The sequence below is a fragment of the Heptranchias perlo genome, chromosome 20 (assembly GCF_035084215.1).
Source record: "Heptranchias perlo isolate sHepPer1 chromosome 20, sHepPer1.hap1, whole genome shotgun sequence".
Classification (NCBI taxonomy): Eukaryota; Metazoa; Chordata; class Chondrichthyes; order Hexanchiformes; family Hexanchidae; genus Heptranchias; species Heptranchias perlo.
The window spans coordinates 43996715-44024178 of NC_090344.1; the positions used below are offsets into that span (position 1 = coordinate 43996715).

The window sequence follows — 27464 nt, forward strand, 5'->3', positions numbered from 1 at the left end:
TTATCATTCTGGTAAATCTCCAGCACACACTCTCCATGGCATTGACATCCTTCCTAAAGTGTGGTGGCCAGAATTGGACACAATATTCCATCTGAAGTCTAACCAGTAATTTATATAGGTTTAACATAAATATTCCCCTTATTCCTTAAATATGAGGTCTTCCAATAAAAATTGTAAAATAAACTTTTATTAACGAGACCATGGAGTGCTTTTCCCCCTAGGACCTCAGCACTGTTGAGTGCTGTCTTCCTTTCTTCCTACAAAAAAGGAAGACAGATGGGTTTCACACATTTCCTCTATCCTAATGGGCATTTGATTGAAGTTTAGTACAAAGTATCGGTGGGGCATTCAACTGGGGGAGGGCGTCACAGTTGAGCCCAGACCTGTATCACCTGGCCCTCCCAGCCACAAGCACAACATAGCAGTTAGGAGCAGGTTTCCCCATCCTCCATTCCTGTTGTGGTCACAGGCCAACTGTGGCCAACTCACAGACCAGGCACCTTGTGTACAGTTCAGGACCACACCATGGATTAATAACCAATTCAAAGACCAGGCACCTTGTGTACAGTTCAGGACCACACCATGGATTATTGACCAATTCAAAGACCAGGCACCTTGTGTACAGTTCAGGACCATACCATGGATTATTGACCAATTCAAAGACCAGGCACCTTGTGTACAGTTCAGGACCATACCATGGATTATTGACCAATTCAAAGACCAGGCACCTTGTGTACAGTTCAGGACCATACCATGGATTATTGACCAATTCAAAGACCAGGCACCTTGTGTACAGTTCAGGACCATACCATGGATTAACAATGTGGAGATTGGTAAATCCACAGTACTGAAAGCACTGACTTGGTCTCAGCAAATGTTTGTAACTGTGAACTGATATTCCACTCCCCTTTCTGGAGTTCATGATACTATTTTATAATGGTGTTTGTGATTTGATTAACGCTTCTGTCCATTACTATATGATCATTTAATTTAATGATAAGCACATTATGACTGAATTAACATGAGTGATAATTCCACTCATTATTTCTCTCTGGCTTTGTCTCATCTCCATACAGCTTGCCCCCACCCCTTTTTTTGATTGTATTAATATGGCCATCTACATCGTCACGTTTGGACTAATTTATAATCAAAAGATTAATTGGTTTGTTTTCCCTTCAGATGTTAACTGACCTGCTTCCAGAATGTTCTGCCTATTGTATAGACTTCCAGCTTCTGCAATATTTTGCTTTTTCTGGAAATTCATGGTAAGTGGTTTTTAAATGGTTAAGTTGAACTCAGCTTTCTGTGAATCAAAATACTGTACCATCATTGTCCACTTGAGGGAATCTGTAAGCACAGACCACAATAGCAGCTGATAGCAAGGTCCAGATGACTGGAGTCATCCTTGTTGAGGACAAATTTTAAGTTGGATTAGAAACTTCATTATATTGAAATTAGAAGCAACACAAACTCTGTGCAAATCTGAGTAATTATGCAAAAGTAGTAGAAATAAATACAGATGAGGGAATTCATTTGACACATCTGGCTTATCTCTCGACAGATATCGACAGAAGCCCTCCCTCCTCAGTCACAGCATTATCCTGGTTATTGAGTTTTTGCTTCCATGACTCTACCCAAAAGTCCAGTCCAGGTAGTGATCGTTCTTTGTGAAGTGCTTCCTGATTTCAGTTCTAAAGCCTTTCTAAACCCTCTGCCTCCTTTTTACTTGGATCCACCTTTGTCCCAGTGTCCTGCAGATATATTGTAACTGAATAGTGCTCAGGATTAAGTGTTCCTATTTCCATTTCTATCCTGTATCCATCTTTTGGAATACATTGACAAATCAAAGGTAGAATCGGTGTGAAGTGCTTTGGCTTCACGAAGTCTCAATTTGGAGGATAACTGAAAGCAGTACCAGGTCCCAAAGAAACCGGAGGCAGTTTCAGGCTCTGTACTTTGGTCTGGGAATGTTTTTTGGCTTCTCTGATCAGATAAATGGGGCCACTCATTATTGAGTTAAGATTGGCAGGGCCTCCACATCCCCGGCCTTGCCGGGATTTCCACAACCTACCGCGCTCTCCCGCACCCTCCCCACCTCCCCATTAATATCAGGCCATTACCTCCCTCTCCTGTGACCTCTGCAATCAAAAAGGACAAGAGCTGCAATCTCGTGGGAACACTATCATCATCAACAACAACAACTTGCTTTTAACATAGGAAAATGTCCCAAGATGCTTCACAGGAGTGTGATCAGACAAAAATTAACACCAAGCCAAAGAAGGACATATTAGGATGGATGACTGAAAGCTTGGATAAAGAGGTAGGTTTTAAGGAGGGTCTTAAAGGAGGAGAGAGACGGAGAGGTTTAGGAAGCAGGGGGATGATTAGCTTTTCCAAACCTTGAGACCCATGAAATTCAAACGGGCCAAACCAGTGAGTAAAGTAATAAGGGCCATTGGAACCGAGTTGCTTGGGGTTTGCAGACTGGATTGCTTGGGCTCGTGAGTCATATGTGGCCCTTGGGCAGTAGTTTGGACATCAATGCACTAGATTCAGCCTTGACTCACGTGATGCACCAAATGTTCTGGAACAGAAATTACACAAAAAAGAAAATCAGTAAGGTGGAGAAGATAAGTACAGGAATTAGCAGGGGTGTAAATTGATCATAATTGTCACCTTGGCCCATGAGTCACGCTCTTGTGGTAGCCTCTTAGTCAGATGGTTGGAGGTGCCATACCCCAGTTCGGCATTTGAGCACATAATCTTGGCTGACACTGAGGGAGTGCTGTGTTGTTGAGGATGCTGCCTTTCAGGTGAACTCTGTTTAGGCAGATGTGAAAGTCCCCCATGGCATGATCTGAAGAAGAGCAGGGGAGTTCTCCAGGTGTCCTGGTCAACATTTATCCTTCTTCATCACTATCTAGCAGCAACATCAGATTATTTGGTCATTGATCTAATTGTCTGTGTGGAACCTTGCTGTGCACAAATTGACTGCTTCAAAGAGTAATTCGTTGACTGTGAAGTGCCTTGGGACATCCGAAGGATGTGAAAGGTGGTGTGTAAATGTAAGTTATTTCTTTCTAATTGTCACTGGTTTTAAACAACACTGAGACTAGCCATTTTTGCTGCAAGTGAGAAGTACAAGTGGAACATACTTCTTGATCTTGCAAATGGGATTTCCAAATAAAATGTCGGCTGAAATGATTAATTATTATTTGTACTGCCAATCTCCAGCTTTTTCGACAGTACATAGTAAAATATTGAAGAATGAAAAAAATATACTAGGTACAAGTATAACCGGATTGTTTGCAATAAAAAAAATGCAACTTTGATATGTGTTTTTCTTTGTTGCTGTAAGGTTTTCACCAACCTATTCCCATCACCAGGAGCTTATTATGTTCTGATTGTTGTCTAGGAACTTTTATTTCGGGGCGAAGTGGTAGCCGGAGGAAGTTGTTGCGGTGGACCTGCCGGAAGTGCTTTGGATGGAGAGAGCTACCGCAAACGGGAGAAATTTACAACAATAAATCCACTCGGGACCGGATTCAGGGTCTGAAAGGCAGCACGGAGGAGGGGACCAGCCCGGCCGGCGTTTCACTGTCCCCGGCGGCGGCGGCGGCATGGACGGGCCTCCTGAGATGACCGAGATGTACGACCAGGCGCTGCTGGGCATCCTGCAGCACGTCGGAAAGATCGAGAACTTTCTGGAAGTTTTCTTCGGGTTCCTCTACAGGAAGACCGACTTCTTTCGCCTGATGGTGCTGAAGGAGGACAGGCTGGGCTTCCCGCCCGGGGTGGCCGAAAAGCTGGCCCTGAGGGTGAGTGCGGCGGCCGGTGGCTGCTCGGGGGTCACTGGAGTCTCCCCTTTCGGCGCATATCAGTGCTCCGGGTGTGGGTTTGTTCCCCAAACGCCTCCAAATTAAAATTCACATCCTCCTGTTGAAATCAGTTCAAGGTCTCACCCCTCCCTCTATCTCCAAACCCGCCCGCCCGCCCGCCCGCCCGCCAGCCACTGGCCCCAACTGCCACCATGCTAAGACCAGCAAACTCAGCCCAGACTGGGAATCTCACCTGGGATCTTCCTGATCTGTGTGGTTCAGCTATTTACTGGATGGGGAAAAAAATCATTTCCACATAAACACATGGCGAATTGAAGCTGTCATATTATTGGGGGCTTCCGAGGTGAGAAGTATTGAAATTTTCACAGACTACAATTGGAGGAGATTATTTGCAGCATGTTCAAGAGCAGCAGAGTTCACTGACGTGGCTGTCAAGCATCCCATTGTAAAGAGAGCCCAGAAAAAATGACAATTCTAGGGTAACGGGAACAATACTGACCTCAAACTGCAAGCTCTGTAAATGGTTGGTTTATTGTCAGAATTGCCAATGTGCATCATTGGAGTCAAAGGGCCTGGGCCTGTCCTGTCCAATCTTCATTCAAGTTTGCACCAGTGAGTGCCCAGCAGAGCTATTCAGGCTGAGGGCCTTGTACCCGTTCACTGAACCATGACAAGGAAAAAACATTCACAAGTATTTCCCGACAACAAAGAGAGTCGTCTTATTCTCTGAGCTGTTTTTCAACACATCTGAATCCAGAGATTGTGTTGACAGCCTTGGCTTGTGCCAGTTGCCCAGGGCAGTATCGACCAGCAAACAAGGGACGGCCAATTAAATGAGCCTTCTGGGTCTGAATTGCTTCTCACTATGGGCCCTGAAAGCTAGAGAAGTGGATTTAATCCGTCATAAACCCATTGAGGGTCTTGAGCCATTTCAGAACACGTTCTCAACATGAGGAAAAGGTCAATTAAAAACTTTTTTTGAAAACCTGTTCCTGCAAATCACAGTCACTTCTATTACCTTTGAGAGTTTAGAAATAAGCGTGTGCTTAATTTACTAGGACTGTTGTCAAAAAAATTCCTTTGGAATAGTCATTATTCTGTGACGTCACATTATTTTAGATCCTGTGTTCTTGTGTTTCCCCATAGCATTTTGTATTTTCATTCAAACCTTTTGCGAAATTCTGCTTGCCTTTTGTCCTTTTGGTCTCCAGCTCCCTCACACAATCACCAGTTTTTTGTAAATTTCTGTTTGGATATTAGTTACAAGTTTAACCCAGTTGAAAGCCATTATGTTGAATGCACTTGAGGTCAAGCACATTTAGGATGCAGCTGTTCCCACATGCAGCTTCAAAGACGAGCACGAGATTGCTAATATGACTTCAATAATACATAAGTGGCTTCAAACACAGAAATAGGTGGTAATTTTATTGAGAGAGAAGCTCGCACAGTTTAAATGAATGCTCCAACATGCTTTGCTAAAATAAAAGCGTATTGTTGATTCATCGTGTACTTCAGGCAGGCCGTAAGCCGTAGGGAAAATTGGAGGGCCAGTCATGGGGTGCTCTTGAGCACTTTCTGGAATTGGGTTAAAGCCAAAAGCCCAGAAGAACATCCCCCTATTGCACCAGTATTGTGATTTCAATTCCCACAGCAATCATCTTTGTGGAATAAGGTACTGCGTTATGGCAGTCTGAGACAGTAAACTGACACCCATGGCGATCTGGATTTAGGTTTCCTAAACTCATTCTGCATTGGGCTCCATCACCTGATCGAGGTTTTCATCTCTTCAGTCTTGGCCGTAGCTTCCACAAGGAAAAGGGCAATGTTCTTGCTAACTGTATCAGCCAGTCCCACAGCAACAAAAAGTCCTTCAGTGATTTTACTTCCTATTAACTGGATGTCCACTGTTTCAGGAACAGGAGTAGGCCATTCAGCCCCTCCAACCTATTCCGCCATTCAATTAGATCATGGCTGATCTGTACCTCAACTCCATTTTCCCGCCTTAGCTCCACATTCCTAACAAAAATCTATCGAACTCCGTCTTGAAAGCAAATGGGGCCAAGTGCAGCCAATATTGTTACAACTCTTTGTTTTGTTTTCAAGGCTTTCAAGAAGTTTGAATATTATTCCATTCAAGACAGTGAGAGACGGATGAAAGAGCTGGAACAGAAACTGAAGAACAGAAAAATGGAGGAAGACAAGTCATGTGTCCCACCTCCTGCTCAGGAGGTGGAGGTTGGTTCAGCAGCAGAGGAGCTCCCCGAAGCAGTAGCAGCAGAGGTGGCTGAACAGAACGCCAAGAGCACAGAGAAAGCCGATAGAGAGATGCCAGCAGGTCCACAGCAGCCAGCCAGTATTGATGCTGTTTCTGAACAGCTAGAGGGCGCTGCTGCTGCACCAGACGCAAAACAGAAGCACTTTGATCCTTCCAAGTACGTGTGTGCATTTGTTCTTAGATAAAATTGGGAATAAGAATCAACATCCAGCTCCGAGACTGATAGTTCTGAGGACATGGGTAACAGCAGGAGCTCTTTTCTGGAGACCAAGATGGGTTGGTGTCTCTGCACTCGAGTTCCATCCCACTACGCTAAGTAAATGTAGCAGATTCTCTGCTGCATTGCAGATATGTTCTGTCACGGGGTTGTCTCACTGTCTGACTGCTCTCTTCTTAGTGTTTATACCTGACTGAATCTGTGTCCACGGCCTCACAGCTTGATTTACTCTGAAAGGATAGGAGAATAGAGATTTTTTTAAAAAAGTAAACTGGATGCATTTTGGAAGGAAGACTGAGAAGAAGCTATATAAACTAAATAGTACAATTTTAAAGGGGGTGTAGGAACAGAGACCTGGGGATTCACAAACACAAATCTTTGAAGGTGACAAGACAAGTTGAGAAAGATGTTTTTAAAAAAAAAAGCATACGGGATTCTGGGCTTTATCAATAGAGGCATAGAGTACAAAAGCAATAAAGTTATGCTAAACCTTTATAAATTACTGGTTCGGCCTCAGCTGGAGTATTGTGTACAATTCTGGGCACCATACTTTAGGAAGGATGTCAAGGCCTTGGAGAGCGTGCTGAGGAGATTTATTAGAATGAAATCAGGGATGAGGGACTTGAGTTACGTGGTGAGACGAGTGAAGCTGGGCTTGTACTCAGAGCAGAGTGGTTAAGGGGAGATTTAATAGAGTTGTTCAAAATTATGAAGGGTTTTGACAGAGTAAATAAATAGAAACTGTTTCCACTGGCAGGAGTGTTGGTAACCAGAGGACACAGATTTAAGATAATTGACAAAAGAACCAGAGGGGAGATGAGGAGAAATTTTTTTACGCAGCGAGTTGTTTTGATCTGGAATGCAATGCCTGAAAGGGTGGTGGAAACAGATTCAACAGTAACTTTCAAAAGGGAATTGGATAAATACATGAAAAGGAAAAATTTGCAGGGTTATGGGAAAAGAGCAGAGGAGTGGGACTAATTGGATCACTGTTAGAAAGCACGATGGGCCAAATAGCTTCCTTCTGTGCTGTATGAGTCTATGGAGAACGGGAAGGTAATACCAGTACGGTGGTGCAGCTGTCTACTGCTCCAGAAAGTGGCTGCACTTGTGTACCTGGTAAGCTTCTGCTTTTGGTTGAGCAGTCAGGCCTGGTATGGCACTTGGTAGATGCAGGGTGTTTCCCCACAAGAGGATGGTGAAGAAACCAGAGGGCAAGTCAACTAATGCTGCTCTTGCGCGCCTCTGATCAGTGGCTTGTCGGAGGCCGCTCAGCTCCCTTCTTGGATGGGAAATGGTGTGTTGTTGTCTGAACAAGAGTTGAAGAATGGACGATGCATTGGCAAGCCTTTTCTCTTCCAAGGGAACTGTGGTCAGACTGTGGTGTTCCATTATCCACACTCAGATTGTATGCCAGATTTTTCGCAGAAGAAAGTCTTGCAGCAGGCCGCCAGCATCAACGCTCTCTCCAACATAAATCAATATCTCCGCCCCAAGAAAAATTAAATTCAGTTTGTTATTTGTACTGCAGTTGTTTGCATTCCTGTGTCAAGCATGTCGCTGTACCATAAAGTTAAGAACAAAAAGTTTTGACAATCTGCCAGTTTCCATCATCCATTTTGATAGATCATGGAGCTTCTGCTATACTAGATTTTAGTGGAATGACTTTTTGATAGCTTTCAAGTAGAATGAATTGGACATGCGCTTGGAAAGAGTGGGACTAATTGGGTAGCTCTTTCAAAGAGAAGGCACGACAGGCCGAATGGCGTCCCTCTCTGTTTTAAGATTCTACGATCAGTCTGTGCCTCGTTTGTTCGCCCCGTTGTTCCTCGTGAGTACTTCCCTCGTTAGACCCAATGGAAGTGGTTGCAAGCTGCTGACAAAGAGAATGCTGAGCAGCAAGACATCTTGTGGCTGCTGAGTGGGTATAGGAGCCTGGGCACAGATCAGTTACTTAACCTGTCAATTGGGAATGATGGGGAGGGTCTCCGAGGAAGGAAAACGGATATGAAAGGAGATAGCAGGAATTTGCTAATTATTAGCATTTAAACGACAAAAGAAAATTTTTCACAGTTGGTTACATTTATAAAATGAAACCCCTACACAATAGAACATTGCTGCCAGGTTTAAGTAATTGCATACTCAGTGATTTATGATGTGTTGGATGTCTAACTATTGACTGATAAAACCATTAAAAATACATTATTGGAGCAGACAAAACGATTAAGATGATATAAATGTTTTATTTTGTGTTAAACTCTGCTAATGCTCTTGCATTATTCATGATTTTTTGGGGGTAATGTTTTCTGAGTGCCTTGTCAACTTTCTGTTCAGAAAAAATACAAAGTAAATGGCTAAGCTTTTTGAGGAAGATTGAGGAAGAAACAAAAACACAGACCCAGGCCCATTCATAAAAACAAGTGTACATCGTATCACAATGATGAGATAAGCTTGTCTGTGCAACAATTGAAATTTCCATTGCCCTCCTCTTCACCTCCCCCCAAACTAGGCATGTAACCTGTGCACATATTTCTGTGAATCTCTTCATGCAGATGTTAAGCCCCCATGACCGGAGCAAGGGTGGTCCACTTGCTTTAAAAGAAAAACACAACTGGGGAATTGCAGTGAGTTAGTACACTGTTCTTTAACCTCTTGGTCCTGGGTTTGCATCCAGCCCAGACTGATGAGTTGAAGCTTTCCTTTCTTTGCTGGTCGTCAGGGTGATCCGTGACAGGAATTTGGGCAGCGCCAATATAACTCTTGGTTGGTGTGGGTCCAAAGCACCAAATTAGCTCTTTGGCACCATCTTGGTAATCTCACTTTGAGGAGCCCCAAGGTAAGAAATGGAAATGTGCAGTAGGGTTCCTATGGCTTTTTTCTTCAGCTGGTTGTGAGATATGTAGAATATTTGTAGACACTGGGTGCTTGAAGTGGGAAAGTCTCAGTCTGTAGTGTTATCATCACCTTGGTAGACTTTTAGGAATGATGTGTTGCATATGATTAATTGTCTATTGGTTTGTTTGCAGGAAATGTGAGGAAAATTCCGACAGCTACAATGGGGCTGTGAGGGACAACTACACTTGGTCCCAGGATTACACTGACCTGGAAGTGAAAGTACCAGTGTCCAAGATGATCGTTAAAGGAAGACAGGTAATAGCCAATCGCATGCAGTCAGCACCAGATTCCAACTTGTTCGAATGAATAACCTATTTGTGCAACAGATGTAAACTTTGATTGGTTTAGAATTTGGTGCCGTGAAAATCAAAAAACAACTTGGCAAAACTCCCCGATGGCTCACTGGGCCAAGGCTCTGTCCAATGTAACACTGAGCCATCCCGCTGAAAGTCCCAGTTTGATCCCTGATCTTGGCTGCAGCACCAGTTGGGGTGCTACAAATGGCTAAGAAGGAGAAAGGTTCCTGCTCCTGAACGCTATCCAGTAATGTCTGTTAGAAAGCGTGTGTGTGGACGTTGGGTATAATCGGAATCGAGCTTGGTAGTGATGTCCTCTGTGGTAGAATAGCCTGCTGATATTCACTATTTAGGCAGACAAAAGAATGGTCTCTTGGGGGTAGGTACTGAAAGTCTACCAGTGCCCAAGAAACTCTACCCAGGAGAAATTGATGCCTTCAGGAGGCGAGGGGAGAAAACTGTGGTGGAGTAGATCAGCGCCAAAATCTAACTGATCTGAGCTGTAAGAATCCATTCCAAAATACCTCCAAATAAGAAAATGATTGTGTCATCGACAGTGCTATCAAGCGGCACTTACCAATAACCTGCTCACCGATGCTCAGTTTGGGTTCCGCCAAACCGCTCCAGACCTCATTACAGCCTTGGTCCAAACATGGACATAAGAGCTGAATTCCAGAGGTGAGGTGAGAGTGACTGCCCTTGACATCAAGGCAGCATTTGACCGAATGTGGCACCAAGGAGCCCAAGTAAAAATGAAGTCAATGGGAATCAGGGGGAAAACTCTCCAGTGGCTGGAGTCATACCTAGCACAAAGGAAGATGGTAGTGGTTGTTGGAGGCCAATCATCTCAGCCCCAGGACATTGCTGCAGGAGTTCCTCAGGGCAGTGTCCTAGGCCCAACCATCTTCAGCTCCTTCATCAATGACCTTCCCTCCATCATAAGGTCAGAAATGGGGATGTTCGCTGATGATTGCACAGTGTTCAGTTCCATTCGCAACCCCTCAAATAATGAAGCAGGCCGTGCCCGCATGCAACAAGACCTGGACAGCCTCCAGGCTTGGGCTGATAAATGGCAAGTAACGTTCGCGCCAGACAAATACCAGGCAATGACCATCTCCAACAAGAGCGAGTCTAACCACGTCCCCTTGACATTCAACAGCATTACCATCGCCAAATCCCCCACCATCAACATCCTGGGGGTCACCATTGACCAGAAACTTAACTGGACCAGCCGTATGAATACTGTGGCAACAAGAGCAGGTCAGAGGCTGGGTATTCTGCGGCGAGTAACTCGCCTCCTGACTCCTCAAAGCCTTTCCACCATCTACAAGGCACAAGTCAGGAGTGTGATGGAATACTCTCCACTTGCCTGGATGAGTGCAGCTCCAACAACACTCAAGAAGCTCAACACCATCCAGGACAAAGCAGCCCACTTGATTGGGACCCCAACCACCACCCTAAACATTCACTCCCTTCACCACCGGCGCACTGTGGCTGCAGTGTGTACCATCCACAGGATTCACTGCAGCAACTCGCCAAGGCTTCTTCGACAGCACCTCCCAAGCCCGCGACCTCTACCACCTAGAAGGACAAGGGTAGCAGGCACATGGGAACAACACCACCTGCATGTTCCCCTCCAAGTCACACACCATCCCGACTTGGAAAAATATCGCCGTTCTTTCATCGTCGCTGGGTCAAAATCTTGGAACTCCCTTCCGAACAGCACTGTGGGAGAACCTTCACCACACGGCCTGCAGCAGTTCAAGAAGGCGGCTCACCACCACCTTCTCAAGGGCAATTAGGGATGGGCAATAAATGCTGGCCTCGCCAGCGATGCCCACATCCCATGAACAAATTTTTTTTAAACATGAGGCAAAGCAAGGTTAGATGGCGCAACATGTTGCTGCTCCCACACCATGAGCTTCAGAGTGCAGGAAGCGTCAGTGCCCGGGCCACCGTTCCATCTTCGTAAATGTTCTGTCAGCTGTAGTGTACATTTTCATCTCTGATTGACAGCAACCCTGATCCAGGCAATATCTGCTGAAAGCATGACAGTTTTTAGTAAACCACCTTGTCAGGGTTAGATTGTATTTGTGACCTTAGTGGATTTCTTTTAAATGGGCAGTTGTGATTCATGGTTCAGCGTTGAGAGTTATCTGGATCACAATGCAATTGGACCACAAGCAAACAGCCCGTAAATTGTTTGCAGTGCAAGAAGCTAAATGTTCACAGGTCGGTAAATGGTGTCCCAAGTTAATCCTGCCACAAAGGGCCTTTTGCTTTTAAAGATTTCTAGCTGCTATCTGTTGGTTGGAGGGGACAATGTTAGTTTGTGTATTTAATATGAAATGTGTAATTCCCAAATCCTCTACTTCCAGTATTCCTGCAGACACGGCACATGAAGGTGATGGGAAGTGTTTGGTACAGCTCATTCAATAAGTATTGGTGTTTTTGAGAGCCTAACATGTCGGAGTTTCATGAAATACTAGTTCTGATGTGTCAACTTGGCTCAGTTGGTGACACTCTTGCCTCCAGGTCGTAGATTTGAATCCCATGACACAGTCTGGGTTTGAGCTCATAATCTAGACTGTAGTGCAGTACTGAGGGCATGCTGCACTGTTAAAGGTGCCGGCCTTTGGATGAGACTCAGATCTGATGGTTCAGGTGGGCGTTCAAGATCCCTTGGGATGTTTTGAAGAAGAGTGGGGAGTTCTCTCTGTTCTGGCCAAATGCCGGCTCTGAATGCTATCGTCAAAATGATGTTGTTCTTCCACTCCCAAATGCTATGCTACACACCAGTCCCCAATATGTGGTGGACGAAAGGCTGGTTCTTAAGCTTCTGGTAATGTTCTTCTGTTGTTGGCTGCTAGAGACTGATTTTTTTTTAAATTAGATTTTCTTCCATTCCACTTGAATGAGGAAGTGCTTCGCTCCAGCTTGCTGCCTTACTCTCACCCCCTCGTCAGATCCCCAGTAGAATGCTAATAATAGATTCAGAACGTGGCAGAGGCTGGGAATTTATCAGAGCTCTGAAAACTGAAGATTAATACGAAATTGCGCTACTGCGTGTCAAGGCAAACTAAATCTTTTTTGCCTAGCGTGAAACATAATTGGGATGTGTCACTGATGTGTAAAAATGGCACTGGAGAGAAAATGGGAAAGGCTGCGGTTTCATTTGGTCACCTCGGTTTTGTTATTTTTGTTTGTACACAGGTGTCTGTAGACATACAGAGCAACTGGCTGCGCGTGGCTGTGTTTGAAGGAGGGAGCGAGCGAATCCTTGTGGATGGAAAGCTGACACACAAGATCAATACCGAAAACTCCATGTGGAGCTTAGAGCCAGGGTGCTGCATCTTGGTAAGACTGCTGACACATTACGTGGAATGTACACCACAGAAACAGGCCATTGTTTATGCTTCACATAAGCCTCCTCCCACCGCTCTTCAACTAACCCGATCAGCATGACATTCTATTTCTTTCTCCTTCATGTGTTTATCTAGCTTCCCTGTAAATGCATCTATGGAATCAAGAGTGGGAAGTGATCAATATGTGTCTTAAACTCAATGTGGATCCCTGGCCTGAATCACCAACAGCAAAAGTAGTTCTAAATTTCGGATTTTTTCCTGATATTACCGACTCTCGAGTGTGGTAGAGTTTCACAGCTGCCACCCTCCAGTACCTTGCCCAAGTGGCTACTTTCATGCCAAAGCATCGAGTGTCAGACCATGGAGGGGTAGCACAAGTGAAATAAGTCTGTCCTCACCTGATATCCACGTACGTACAGTTTCCAGCAGGGTCACAAGCTAGTGTTTGGGAGTGGCAACCCATGCTGCTGATCTCATTCCTAACTCGGGTGAGCTGAAGTGAGTTGGAGCACCCCTTCTGCAGCTAACTTAACACAAACTGAGCGAACCAAGCCATCTATCTATGTGGCTCACTGCTACTGACTAGTGCCTGTACCCACTGGGACAGCAAGGCAGCTTTTATTTTATAATGATGAGCAGTACATTTATTATTTAAACAACACCATTCAGAGGTTTGAAACCATACAAACATGGCTTGGTTTGTATCAATAAACATAGTGCTCCCTTTGTTCACAGTAGGATGAGATGAATTGAATCTCTGCTTGCTGTGGGTTGTCTTTTCAAAACATGTGACTTCCTCCACTGGAACATTTAATGTGAAAATTGGAGGCTGGGGGTTGGGATGGGGGAAGGTAGAGATTATAATTCTGGGAATAATTATGGCTTTCAAGTTATGGCTGCAATTGAATTCCTTAATATAATATATGCTGGGCTCCTCTAATGATTGAGTGAGTTTATCCTGTGATTAGATTAGGAAGGTCCCAGGTTTGATTTCTGGTTTGTGCTGAGTTAGCTGATCTCAACTAGTGTGGTGGTCAGGGCATTATAATTGGCCTCACTGCCCTTGGGCGAGGGAGGAGAAAGTGAGCCCTGGTTCTCCAACTATACGGTGACCCCCTGCTGGAAAGTGCACGTGTCTAGCTGTCAGGTGAGGACACCGTCTCCAGTCGTCGAATAGCCTGACCGTGCTCACTGTCGAGGCTTGCATGTGAATAATGGCCATTTGAGCGAGTTACCATAGGGTGCCCTGCACCAGGGAATCCAAGCCAAAAAAATAGCGAACATATTTGGTTTAGCTGGAATTTACCCTCTGATGAATTTCCAGTGAATTGTCTGCATCTGAAATGTTAACCTATCTTTGCCTTGTCGTGAATGGGTCTTTGTATTTCCAGCATTTTTAGTGTGTGTTTTTTCTCCCAGATTTTTAATTTTTCTCTGTCTCTGGGATGTACTTTTTACTGATGGTTCTTTATGATTCGAGCCTTGCTGGTTCTTCTATTCACTGACAAAAGCTCATTTGCAGAACTTGCAAAAATGCACCTTGGCGGTCTGGTATTGATCTATTGATACAGCTTCTTTGTTTTGGAGGGGTTGAAAAGGATTCAGCTACTCAGCACACTCATTAGATTGCATTTGAACTCTTGAGTGCGCACATGCACCTTTTTGCCAGCTCTCACTCTGCTCCATTCCCCTGATGAGTTTGTTGACTCGTTAGGTTCTGTTACTGTGGAGGAAATAAACTGAAATGTGCGGCCGTGTCAGCGGGAATGTTTAAAAATAACCCCGGTGTGGACACACTTTGCATCTCTCGCTTGTTGAGATCTGGATCCAAATCCAGACCTCAGAATATTTTTGTATACTGATATGTGCAAGCCTTTGTTGACTTGACACAACTCCAATTACACAAAGATGCTCAGATTTGTTTCAAGAATAGATTTATGTTATTGGATTGGCATTTTTATTGTATTTAAGATCATTGGTTTGATGCCACAGCAGTGGCAGGTGTATGCTTGTCTTCCATGCTCCCAGCCCAGCTGTACAACCATATTGAGTTGCCAAGCAGTGAGCAGGAGCCTCCCTTTGGGGAGCAAGGAATATCAGAGGGAGAAGTGTTGCAGGTCATTTTACAATGAGTCGCGCTCGGCGCAGGGAAAGCAGAGGCATTTGGGAGAGAGTGACATATGGATTTGTGCCATTTCACAAAAGAAAAACAGAAGTTAATAGATTGTAACACTGTGCATCTCAGATAGATTCCCTTGTGGAGAAGTGTGTCCCATAATTCGTGTTATTGTCCCCTCCTTCTGGCCTTCCCAGACAGCCTTTTTTTTAATGTGTGTGGCGGGACCCACTGAATAAAAGTAATGTTTTTGTTCACAGGACATTCACATTAAGCAACTTTTACTGTGATACAGAACCTACAATAGCTTAAATAACTCATGGTGATAGTGATTAAAAACTGACCAATTGGGAAGCATCAAGCTAATATGTATTCTGAAGTAATCTGCACATTTCCCTCCAGTTTCAGTAAGAAAATGGACAATCCCACTATCAGAAGTCACCAGCAGAACCCACAGCGGATTCTCGGTTTGTGACGAGCAGTGTATGTAAACAAGTGTCTGCTATGCTTCTGTGAAGAGACATAGTGTTAAAAAAAACACTTTGTTTCACTCTTAAAATGACTGCACCGAGAAACCGTGTCAATTTATTCCCCGAGATGAGTTTCAGCCATTGCAGAAAGGGACATGCTTTGAAATTTCATTTTCAGTTGCTTGCCACATCTTTTGCTGGGTTTGATTTTGCCGCCTCCTGTTAAAAACACGGAGAGGTTTCTTGAAATGACTGATTGACAATATGCACGCTAAGGAGCACTCCAAGATGAACCCTTTGAATTGCATTGGTAACTTTCAAAATACAGGCATAACAAAGCTCCAAAAATACCACTGCAGCTGCATGCCCATTAAATGCCACTTGTTCATAGTGCATGGGTGCTTCCCCATAAGGAGGGAAAGTTGGCAGGGAAATCCTATCACCCATCTCCCAGTGTCCTTAGTCCTCTCCAAGCAACTGGCTGAAGGCTATTGGCATCGGCCTACTTGTCCAGGTGGTTTTTCAAATTGGAAAAGGGTCTGGAGAGACATTGGGGAGGGGCATTATCTTTTTAAAAGACAGAGAGGGAGAAGTCCTTTGCTGGCTCATTGGTTAAGCAGTACTGAGCCAAACAGACAGGCGCATTCAATCTCTGGACAACGGCAAGGCAACAATGGGATGCTCAAGTTATCCTTAATCATCCAGGGTTGAGGAGGGAAGAAATCAGCCAGGGTTCCCGATCCTAATCGTTATCCAGTGATGCCTGGTGGAGAGTGTGCAGTTGTGGAAGTCATTTGAGGATAGGGACAGGATTGACTATCTTACCCTCGACTTCTGTGCTTTTTTTTAATCGTTCATGGGATGTGGGCGTCGCTGGTGCGCATGTATTGCCCATCCCTAATTGCCCTTGAGAAGGTGGTGGTGAGCCGCCGCCTTGAACCGCTGCAGTCCGTGTGGTGAAGGTTCTCCCACAGCGCTGTTAGGAAGGGAGTTCCAGGATTTTGACCCAGCGACGATGAAGGAACGGCAATATATTTCCAAGTCGGGATGGTGTGTGACTTGGAGGGGAATGTGCAGGTGGTGTTGTTCCCATGTGCCTGCTGCTCTTGTCCTTCTTGGTGGTAGAGGTTGCGGGTTTTGGAGGTGCTGTCGAAGAAGCCTTGGCGAGTTGTTGCAGTGCGTCCTGTCGATGGTACACACTGCAGCCACTGTGCGCCGGTGGTGAAGGGAATGAATGTTTAGAGAGGTGGTTGGGGTGCCAATCAAGTGGGCTGTTTTGTCCTGGATGGTGTCGAGCTTCTTGAGTGTTGTTGGAGCTGCACTCATCCAGGCAAGTGGAGAGTATTCCATCACACTCCTGACTTGTGCCTTGTAGATGATGGAAAGGCTTTGGGGAGTCAGGAGGTAAGTCACTCGCCGCAGAATATCCAGCCTCTGACCTGCTCTTGTAGCCACAGTATTCTTCGGCTGGTCCAGTTCAGTTTCTGGTCAATGATGACCCCCAGGATGTTGATGGTGGGGGATTTGGCAATGGTAATGCCGTTGAATGTCAAGGGGAGGTGGTTAGACACTCTCTTGTTGGAGATGTCATTGCCTGGCACTTGTCTGGCGCAAATGTTACTTGCCACTTATCATCCCAAGCCTGGATGTTGTCCAGGTCTTGCTGCATGTGGGCTCGGACTGCCTCATTATTTGAGGGGTTGCGAATGGAACTGAACACTGTGCAATCATCAGCAAACATCCCCATTTCTGACCTTATGATGGAGGGAAGGTCATTGATGAAGCAGCTGAAGCTGGTTGGGCCTAGGACACTGCCCTGCGGAACTCGTGCAGCAATGTCCTGGTGCTGAGATGATTGGCCTCCAACAACCACTACCATCTTCCTTTGTGCTAGGTATGACTCCAGCCACTGGAGAGTTTTCCCCCTGATTCCCATTGACTTCAATTTTACTAGGGCTCCTTGCTGCCACACTCTGTCATATGCTGCCTTGATGTCAAGGACAGTCACTCTCACCTCACCTCTGGAATTCAGCTCTTTTGTCCATGTTTGGACCAAGGCTGTAATGACGTCTGGAGCCGAGTGGTCCTGGCAGAACCAAAACTGAGCATCGGTGAGCAGGTTATTGGCCAGTGCCGCTTGATCGCACTGTCGACGACACTTTCCATCACTTTGCTGATGATTGAGAGTAGATGGATGGGGTGGTAATTGGCCGGATTGGATTTGTCCTGCTTTTTGTGGCCAGGACATACCTGGGCAATTTTCCACATTGTTGGGTAGATGCCAGTGTTGTAGCTGTGCTGGAACAGCTTGGCTTGAGGCGTGGCTCGTTCTGGAGCACAAGTCTTCAGCACTACAGCCGGGACTTTGTCGGGGCCCATCGCCAGTGCACTCAGCCATTTCTTGATCATGTGGGAGTGAATCGAATTAGCTGCAGACTGGCTTCTGTGATAGTGGGGATATCGGGAGGAGGCCGAAATGGATCCTCCACTCGGCGCTTCTGGCTGCAGATGGTTGCAAACGCTTCAGCCTTGTCTTTTGCACTCACGTGCTGGACTCCGTCATCATCGAGGCTGGGGATGTTTACAGCGCTCCTCCCGTTAGTTGTTTAATTGTCCACCACCATTCACAACTGGATGTGGCAGGACTGCAGAGCTTTGATCTGATCCGTTGGTTGTGGAATCGCTTCGCTCTGTCTATAGCATGTTGCTTCCGCTGTTTCGCATGCATGTAGTCCTGAGTTGCAGCTTCACCAGGTTGGCACCTCATTTTTAGGTACACTTGGTGCTGCTCCTGGCAAACTCTTCTACACTCCTCATTGAACCAGGGTTGATCCCCTGGCTTGTTGGTAATGGTAGAGTGAGGAATATGCCGGGCCAGGAGGTTACAGATTGTGCTGGAATACAATTCTGCTGCTGCTGATGGCCCACAGTGCCTCATGGATGCCCAGTTTTGAGCTGCTGGATCTGTTCTGAATCTATCCCATTTAGCACGGTGATAGTGCCACACAACAAGTTGAATGGTATCCTCAGTGCGAAGCCGGGACTTTGTCTCCACGAGGACTGTGCGGTGGTCACTCCTACCAATACTGTCATGGACAGATGCATCTGCGACAGGTAGATTGGTGAGGACGAGGTCAAGTAAGTTTTTCCCTCACCACCTGCCACAGGCCCAGTCTGGCAGTTATGTCGGTCAGTCGTGGTGCTACTGAGCCACTCTTGATGGACATTGGAGTCCCCCACCCAGAGTACATTCTGTGCCCATGCTACCCTCAGTGCTTCCTCCAAGTGGTGTTCAACATGGAGGAGGACTGATTCATCAGCTGAGGGAGGGCAGTAGTTGGTAATCAGCAGGAGGTTTCCTTGCCCATGTTTGACCTGATGCCATGAGATTTCATGGGGTCCAGAGTCAACGTTGAGGACTCCCAGGGCCACTCCCTCCTGACTGCATATCACTGTACCGCCACCTCTGGTGGGTCTGTCCTGCCGGTGGGACGGGACATACCCAGGGATGGTGATGGAAGCGTCTGGGATATTGGCTGAAAGGTATGATCCTGTGAGTATGGCTATGTCAGGCTGTTGGGACAGCTTTCCCAATTTTGGCACGTCCCCAGATGTTAGTGAGGAGGACTTTGCAGGGTCGACTGGGAATGGTTTGCAGGGTCGACTGGGAGTGGTCCGTCCGGTTTGATTATTATGACTTTTTTTAGCGTGCTTTGACAACTGAGTGGCTTGCTCGGCCATTTCAGAGGGCAATTAAGAATCAGCCACATTGCTGTGGGTCTGGAGTCACATATAGGCCAGACCGGGTAAGGACAGCAGGTTTCTTTCCCTAAAGGTCATTAGTGAACCAGATGGGTTTTGACGACAATCCGGTAGTTTGATGGCCACCATTACTGATACAAGTATTTTAATTCCAGATTTTATTTAGTTAATTGAATTTAAATTCCCCAGCTGCCGTGGCGGGATTTGAACTCATGACTCCAAATTATTAGTCCAGGCCTCTGGATTACTAGTCCAGTATCAGAACCACTATGCTACCGTACCCATCCACCATTGAAAAATTTGCTCACTTTCACTGTTACACAGAATGAATAGCCACTTAGGAGAGGTATAGCATTGCCTTCAGAAGAGAAGGGGGACGAAATAGAAAGGGAGGTCTATCTACATTTTTTAAGAAGGTTACCATAGCTCTTTCCCTTTCTTTGATCTTGCTGCACCATACAGTTTTCCCAGGTGAGCAGCAGCCTGCTCTGAGCCATCTGCCAATGCTGCTTTTGCTGACCTCTTGGAGAAACATTTCTGGGTTGGATTTTTGAATGGCATGTATTTATTTTAAACTGGTTTGATGACTGTGTGAAAATAGCGCAAGCAGGAATTCACACGGATACACTAAAAATAGCACGTAGAAAATTAAACCTTCTGTTTGCACTTTTTTTTCTCAGTCGACAGGATGGCTATGATTGGCAATTAAGCATGTTGGGCATCTCTCATGTAGACCTGTGCAACCTGTCCTGCTGGCTGCATGACTGCCTTTAAAGAACTGGATTCATATTTTTGAAATGAGCTTAATTCAATTTTCAGTTGCCAGAAATTGAGTTTCAAACAGAATATATTCTGAAAGCAGGAAGCAGTTTAAGAAAATGAACAGAGAAGGGGCCTAACAGGGCTGGTTGTACAAATGCAGCTTGCAAGCTGGTTGGTTAGTTCTAATGCTTGATCTCAGCAGAGCTGGTAATTACCCATTCTTTGGCTACTTGGCAGCTGGAATTTTGTAGCCCTATCATACAAGCATCTGAATTTGGACATGGCAGTGTCACTGGGCATCCCTTTTCTGTTCACCTTGTCATTGTATTTTTACTGTCTTATGCTAGCCTTGATTTTTGTTGTTATTTAACAGCAACATTGTTTTAGCTGAAAAGTTTACTGCCATATACTGTACCTAGTGATGAAATGGGATTTGTGAGTTGCTGTGAGGCATTATTACACATAGCAGTCTGTTCTAAAATCCACCTGCGTGGAAAATATATCAGTTTATGAAAGCCACAAAACCCCAATCATAACAGGTTTCCCACCCACTGATAATTAGTGAGCTCAAGACGTGTCTGGCTGCCACATACATCAGTTGTATCTGTTCGAGGAAACCTTAATAACAGTTCTTTTAAATCAGTTACAGAGAATTATCTTTAATTGTAACGTCTTTTTCCTTTCCTGTCTTTAATTTTCTTTTTTGTTGCTGAGAGCTTGAGTTCTGGTGGCAATCTCATTGAATGAGACTGAATCTGCTGGTGTTGAAGGGCTGAACTAACATGTCCAGTTGAAACTGCACCATCCCAGGTTAATGTCTCCACTGATGCTAAATTAGTTCACTCCAGCCAACCCCCTAGGCGGTGATGTCCAAATGTGTACAACAGGAAAATGTTCCCAAAAAAAACACATTATAATTATTTCATCTGTTAGTATTTTTAAAATTCAGTTTGTTATTGTGACCCAAAGTTTTTCAAAATGAGAAAAAAAAATTGCCTTCCTCTGTTACCTTGTTGTGAACGTCGTTCTTCAGTCAGGGTTGTTGCGGGGGTGTGGAGGGAAGAGCACGTAAGCTGTTCTGAGAATACACTATAAACCACCAGTCAAGAGAAGTGCGAGAGAGAATTTGGGTGCCTATTTCATCTTATTACTTCACACTAATGCTAAAGGTATGTCATGTAAATCCAGAGTTAGGTTTGTATTTTAACAATGGGGGATAATTTTCCAATTACGGGCCAGCGCTGAGGACTCTCAGCATCACCAGTGCATCTCGCAAAATCACAGGCCAGCTCCCTGCAATTTTTCATCCCTGATTTCAGCGGACAAAAAAAAACACCTGGGCTATGCATGGGTAATGGGCAAGGTCCATCGCTTCTTACTGGGGGATGCAACACAAAACCACTTCACCTGACACTTGGAGGTGTACTGGAAATGCACCAGAAGAAACACTGGGATCAAGATTTACTCTTGTGTCAAATATTGTTAAGAATGGCCAGCTGTAAACAGAATGGTCAAAGCTGCCTTTTAGCAGTCTTCAGAGTTTGGAACATTTCTATTCAAACCCAACTTAATAATGTGAAGCTGAAGATTTCCATCAATTGCTCTAGCCTTTCCATTTGATTTTCCAATCCCACACGAGTTGTATAACCTCCTACAAGAGGACTGGATGACTTGTACCCAGCTCTGAGGTTGATTGATTTTTTTTTTCTGTGCATTTGTGATTTCTATGGGTGTTCCTTGAGAAAATAAATGGTTCATTTTACACTTAACTTTGAGTTTTGTTTTTCTCTCTCTAATATTCCCTACCTCCCAAGATATATTGCATTCCTTTTGGTCACTGAAAGAAGTTCTAAGACAGAAGACCCAATTAAACATTTAAGCACATAAACGCAATAGCTCTCAGCAAGAAATGTCCCACAATTTTGTACAAAACGCTTGGGCTGGCAGAAATTATCTTCAGAAGGACTGGGCAGAAAAGTACTTCTGAGACTCCGGCTCACGAGGCTGAATGGTCTACTCCTGTTTCTATGTTCCTAGTTTCCATTGAACGTAGCTGCAAAAGAGCTCAAGCAGGGCTTATGTGGCAGAGTTCAAAGGGAGTCAAATGCTCAAAGCATTTAACCCTTTAGAGTCACTTGATGCTTAAATGTTGGGATCTTATTTTTGACATTTATTGATTTGTTTATTCCACTAAATGGAATTAAATTCCCCCACAGCTGAAGACATAGAAAAGTATAGAACAACTTGCTGCAAATAACACGAGTCCATCACTGTAACAGTCAAAAATATTCATTTTTCTCCACATTATTTTAAACCTGTGGGAAAGAGGAAACATTGGTCAAGGAGAATCCTGACAATGCTCACAGTTCAGTCTAGGTACATTGACCTTGTCTATGGTGAACTTTTCAAGCTTATCAATCCCATCATCCTTGCAATGTGGATTGGGAAAGGAGGACCTGAACCAACAATGCCCATTTTGTAGATTTCCCAGTCATGCAATCTATGCATTCTGAGCTGTTGTTATTTCTGTCTGGGGGAGAAAATGTACACGTTGAAAATAAAGGACTATGTTTTTACTTTGAGCTGCACCTTTCCCTTATTTTTAAACAAGCCAGTGTTTTCATTTGGATATGGAATGCCCAAGTGATACTCTGATGTTTTGTTTAAATGGCCCCTAATAAATACATTCCAAGTGGAGAAGGTGCACGGAAGCTGTCCCAATGTTAAATTTCTTTGAATGCTGTTTTGCTTGTTTGTCTCTGCCTGCTCAGGTGGATCATTCCAACCAAGTTGGGTATATGCACCCTTTACTCTCAGGCACCTTTAAGTGTTCAGTTTTACAAAGGAAATAATAACTTTTAAAATGTTTCTTTTGTTAACAGATTAACCTGAATAAAAATGGGGAATATTGGTGGAACGCAATTCTAGAAGGCGAAGAGACTATAGACATCGAGAAGATAAACAAAGAGAGGTCGATGGCAACAGTAGATGAGGAGGAGCATGCGGTGCTGGACAGACTAACCTTTGATTATCATCAGAAAATGCAGGGCAAACCACAGAGCCACGAAACGGTAAGAAAGTGATCATCGGGAGTGGGGAGAAAGTTGCTGACCCTTTTGATCCCTAAGCACCCATCTATTTATATATTATTAATAATCTTCCATATTACACATGCTTCCTGTTCACAATCCTTAATTCCTGTAACACCTTGCATGTCAAAATTTATAATGGAAAAACCCCATAGGAACATGTCAACATTTCGGAGTCATGGTTTGTTGAGGAACTGGTGGAATCGCTCAAAATTTTGCAGGAAAAAATCTTTGTCTCCCATTTTTTGCCGAGTAACTGAAATTTATAACGTCCAAAATAAGTTTTAAACACCATCAAAAATAGTTATTTCACAGAAGTATTATGAATTTTTTTGTGTCTTTTAACACCTTCATTAAAATTTTTCCCTTGAAGGTGTCAGCTTGTCCCAAATGCCAGGACTTGGACTTTATATTTTTGCTCAGAATTGTGACACTACTACTTGAATGCAGTTCCTACAGTCTGAGCATCTGCAGTGTGCATCAAAAAAAAGATTAAGCTGATAGAATTCCTTCATTTCCTCCTATGATTTCCCTGGCTTGCTGTGCAGATCACGAGAATTGCAATTGTATATTGTCAGTAAATGGGAAATGCAGGCATCACTGCATAAAATTTGAGTGTTAGATAATCAAGTGGCCCATTGTAACGAGTCTTCGATGTAATTGTAACTCAAGCTCCACATTATGATAACATTGAGAGTGTTTTTTGAAGATAAAAATTGAAATGTTTATGTTCAAATAGATAATATACCCCCACCCCACCTTGTGATTTATTCCCCTCTTTAGGTCCTCCACATTTCATGCACCTTTACCTGTCTGGAGAAATAACCTGTCATTCGGGCTGTCACTGTATCATTTGGGGAATCCTGTATTTCATAATATAGCAGACAGGAGAATGATAAACCTGTGGACTCTGCTAATCATTGAGGTCAAGCTCTCTGGGGGCGAAGACCGCACTGGCACGGGGTAGATTCAAATCTTTTCTTCCTGCAGCCACCCCTGTACTGTTGGTGTTAGAAATCCCTCACAGACCGATTAACTGGTTACATATGTCTTTTATCTGTGTGTTGAAATGGTGAAACCATTGTCTGAAAACTGCATGGGCTGTCACAAAAGTGAGAGAGAAGAGATCCAAAATGAGCAAAGAAATGGGATGGGGAAGAGGGCAAAAAAGGAGAGATATCATAAGAGAAAGAGAGCAGTGAAACAAAAAGAGTGGAGGGAATACATGAGGAAAATGCAGTCCAGGGCAAAGTGAAAAATTAAAAACAAAACCTTGCTGGCAAACTTCAGATTTTTATGGAATAAATAATTTTCTATATTTTGTTCGTAGTTTTTCAATACACTGGAGTGGTTCAGAATACAGGTGCCACTACTTGTCCAGTTTGATTGCGAACTGGTACCCCTGCAGAGATGCTCTTGAACTGCTGGGAGGTGTGCAGGAGTGGTGCCCGTTGAGTTTCCACCTCTCCCCTGCCCCCCGCCCCTCCCGCACCCCCCCCCCCCAACTCCAACAGTCGTTTCTGAAAAGTTACATCTCTTGGGTCACTCAGCTCGCCAGATGCAAATTCCTTTCAAGCAGAGAACCAGCTCGTGTGAATCAGGAATTTAAAACTCTTCAGAGAAAACTGGGGTCTTTGTCCCTCCCACACGCACTAGTTTTCTGAAGAAGACGCTTCTTAAAAAGCTACCTCTTTGACCAAGCTTTTCGTCACCTGTCCTAATGTCTCCTTGGGCTCAGTGTCAGTTTTTGTCTGATAATGCTCCTGTGAAATGCCTTTGGATGTTTTACAATGTTAAAGGTGCTATATAAATGCAAGTTGTTATTAATTCCAGTGTTAGCTTGCCTCATTTGATCATGCACTTGCTTTCCAGTCAAGAGGTTGTGGGTTCAAGCCTCACTCCAAGAATTGAATCCAAACTCTAGGATAACATTTCATTGCTGAGGGAGTGCTGCACAGTCAGAAATGTTGACCAAGGCCTATTTGCTTTTTCTTGTGGTTTAGGTACATGTGAAATATTCCATGGCACCATTTGAAGAGGAGCTGGATGTTCTCCTCATGTCTTGACCGACACCACCAATAGCAGATGAACTGGTCATTGATTCTCTTGCTGTTTGTGGTATTTTGCTTTGGGCAAAATGATTGCTACATTTGCCTTGAACAGCAGTTACTGCACTTCTTTACAAAAAAAAAGTCATTCTGTGTGAAGTGCTTTAAGACGTATAAGAGATGTGATGAGGCTTTCTTTTATAAATCAGTGATTCCAAATTTTTCTTGTATTTCCTAAGTTTAATTAAAAGTTCAGGTTCCTCTTGTGTGACCCCGCCAATGTTATATCATTCAACTACGTTTGACTCACAGGTGAGGACACATCTCTGCCAGTGCTGCTTAAACTCTCAGGAAGTGGATGAGTGTCGGCCTCTGGTTCTTGGTTATGCTTTCTTTACCTTCATTTCCCAACAGCAGTGGGAGAGGAGGTTCGTGTGGAGTATAAACATCGGCATGTTGGGCCGAATGGTCTGTTACTGTGCTGTAGGTTCTATGCGAGCCTCATACCCGTGTCCTTAAGTCACTTCATCTGTAAATTCTATTTGTTTTTTCAATTATTTCATAATTATGTGATTAACATTGCTCATTGGCATGTGTTTTCCTGCACAATACGTGGCCAGAATCCTGATGTGAAATGTTGTTGCACCCGCACGAATATGATGCTATTGGCAAAGCACTTAACTGTAGGTAAATGTTCTGCAGGAGACATATCTTAATTACATCTAAATATAGATTTGTGCTGATGGCAGACTGAAATGGCAGCCAAACCAGTTGAATCATTAGAGACCATTTTAAGGAATGCTTATGTGACACTTTTTTTTGATGTCGGCTCCAGGCAAAAGCAAAGAAGTTTTGCCTCTTTCCCTTCTGCATTTCTAGCTAAAAAGTGGGCTGATGATGCTGGGTTTTTTTTGGTCTCACTTTCTGTTTCCCTCCCCCCAACCATGTCCAGTTCACAGGACAATCTTTATCAAAGTTGGCCTGAAGTTTAAAAGTAACTTCTACACACTTGAGGGTTAGTGATAAAAGACAGCTACTGATGGCAGGTAACGCATGGTGGAATCATTCTGAAAACGAGTGGACAGAGCACTAATTCGCCAGGGAGTGGAGGGCCATGGGTGTGATTAAGTGGATTCTGTGTGTGGATGTAAATAACAGTGCCAGTATGTTGCTACACTGGTCGTATATGTTATGTTAAACATAGATTTTGAGGGGTATGTGTGCTGTTCTATAAAACACTTGAATTTTTGGTACCTAGTACTCCAACGTCAGACACAGCACAGGATGGATGAAGTAAAACTTCTTTACTTGCTGCAATAATATGATTTTATCGAAATCTCAGAACCCTCTCCTGTGAGATTTCCATTTCCCACACCACCTGAACTGTGGCCTCTCTGAATGAGAGTGCGAATTCAGCAACAGGTAATGTTGGAAATTTGGGTGGTTTCATATTGTGAACTTGCACCCACAAGGAATTGGGTTGAGATTGACTCCTATTGAATGGCCTCTGATCGAGAGAGGATCCTTAGATTCATTTGTCTTCGAGCTGTAGTCCTCATAGTGAAAGTATGATTTTCCAATCCACTGTTCTATCTTATCCCAATCATTCCTGCTACCTATGGTTATTTTGTTTTGTTACTTAAATGTACAGACGGTTGTTTCAGCTGGCAGCACTTAAACTTGCATTCCTGAGCACACATTCATGCAGGAAGTCTTGTATGTGGCTTACGTTGTTGCAAACAGGGGCTAATGGCAGATTTTCCCCACTTTTCTCAAACTGTTTTATCATTTGTTGGCGGTTTCTAGAAAGTGCACGAGATGTTGAAGAAGGGCTGGGACGCTGAAGGTTCACCATTTAAAGGACAGACGTTTGACCCATCTCTGTTTAACATTTCTCCTGGAGCTGTGCAGTTCTAATTTCTCCTGCCAGAGCCACCAGGACGCAGAAGGCATGCACCTGACCCCTAACGCCACTGAAGATCAGCACAAATCATGGATTGCGCTCTGCTCTCGAGCAACGAGAGACTTTCTCTGAGCTTCAAGTGAGATCATTGCGAAGCATCGGTTGCCAAGTCTTTGTAGCAGACAAATGTATTTATTTCTTTGTTTATTTCTATTAATTATACATATTTTGATTTTCCTGAGACTTCATTTGCTAACTCAAGTTAAATTGAGCAACTTCTCCAAGTTTGTGGTTTAGAGTGCTTTCCTGTGAATAGTGAGAATAAAGTGTTTGATACTGTCGGTATCCTTTGCCTGAAAGAACTGATATTTATATTCGACTCATGGTTTTGAAATTAAACAATAAAAACATTTGTGTGTGAACATTA

The 27464-nt window shown here is 44.2% G+C and overlaps 1 protein-coding gene across 1 annotated transcript; it reads left to right on the forward strand.

Moving 5' to 3' along the window:
* Window positions 1–3437: 3437 nt before the first annotated feature.
* On the forward strand, window positions 3438–27464 carry nudcd3 (NudC domain containing 3). Its single transcript, XM_068001137.1, has 6 exons — window positions 3438–3818; window positions 5943–6271; window positions 9358–9481; window positions 12736–12879; window positions 22880–23068; window positions 26941–27464. The coding sequence occupies exons 1-6, from the start codon at window positions 3621–3623 to the stop codon at window positions 27049–27051; spliced, it is 1095 nt and encodes a 364-aa protein (XP_067857238.1). The 5' UTR covers window positions 3438–3620; the 3' UTR covers window positions 27052–27464.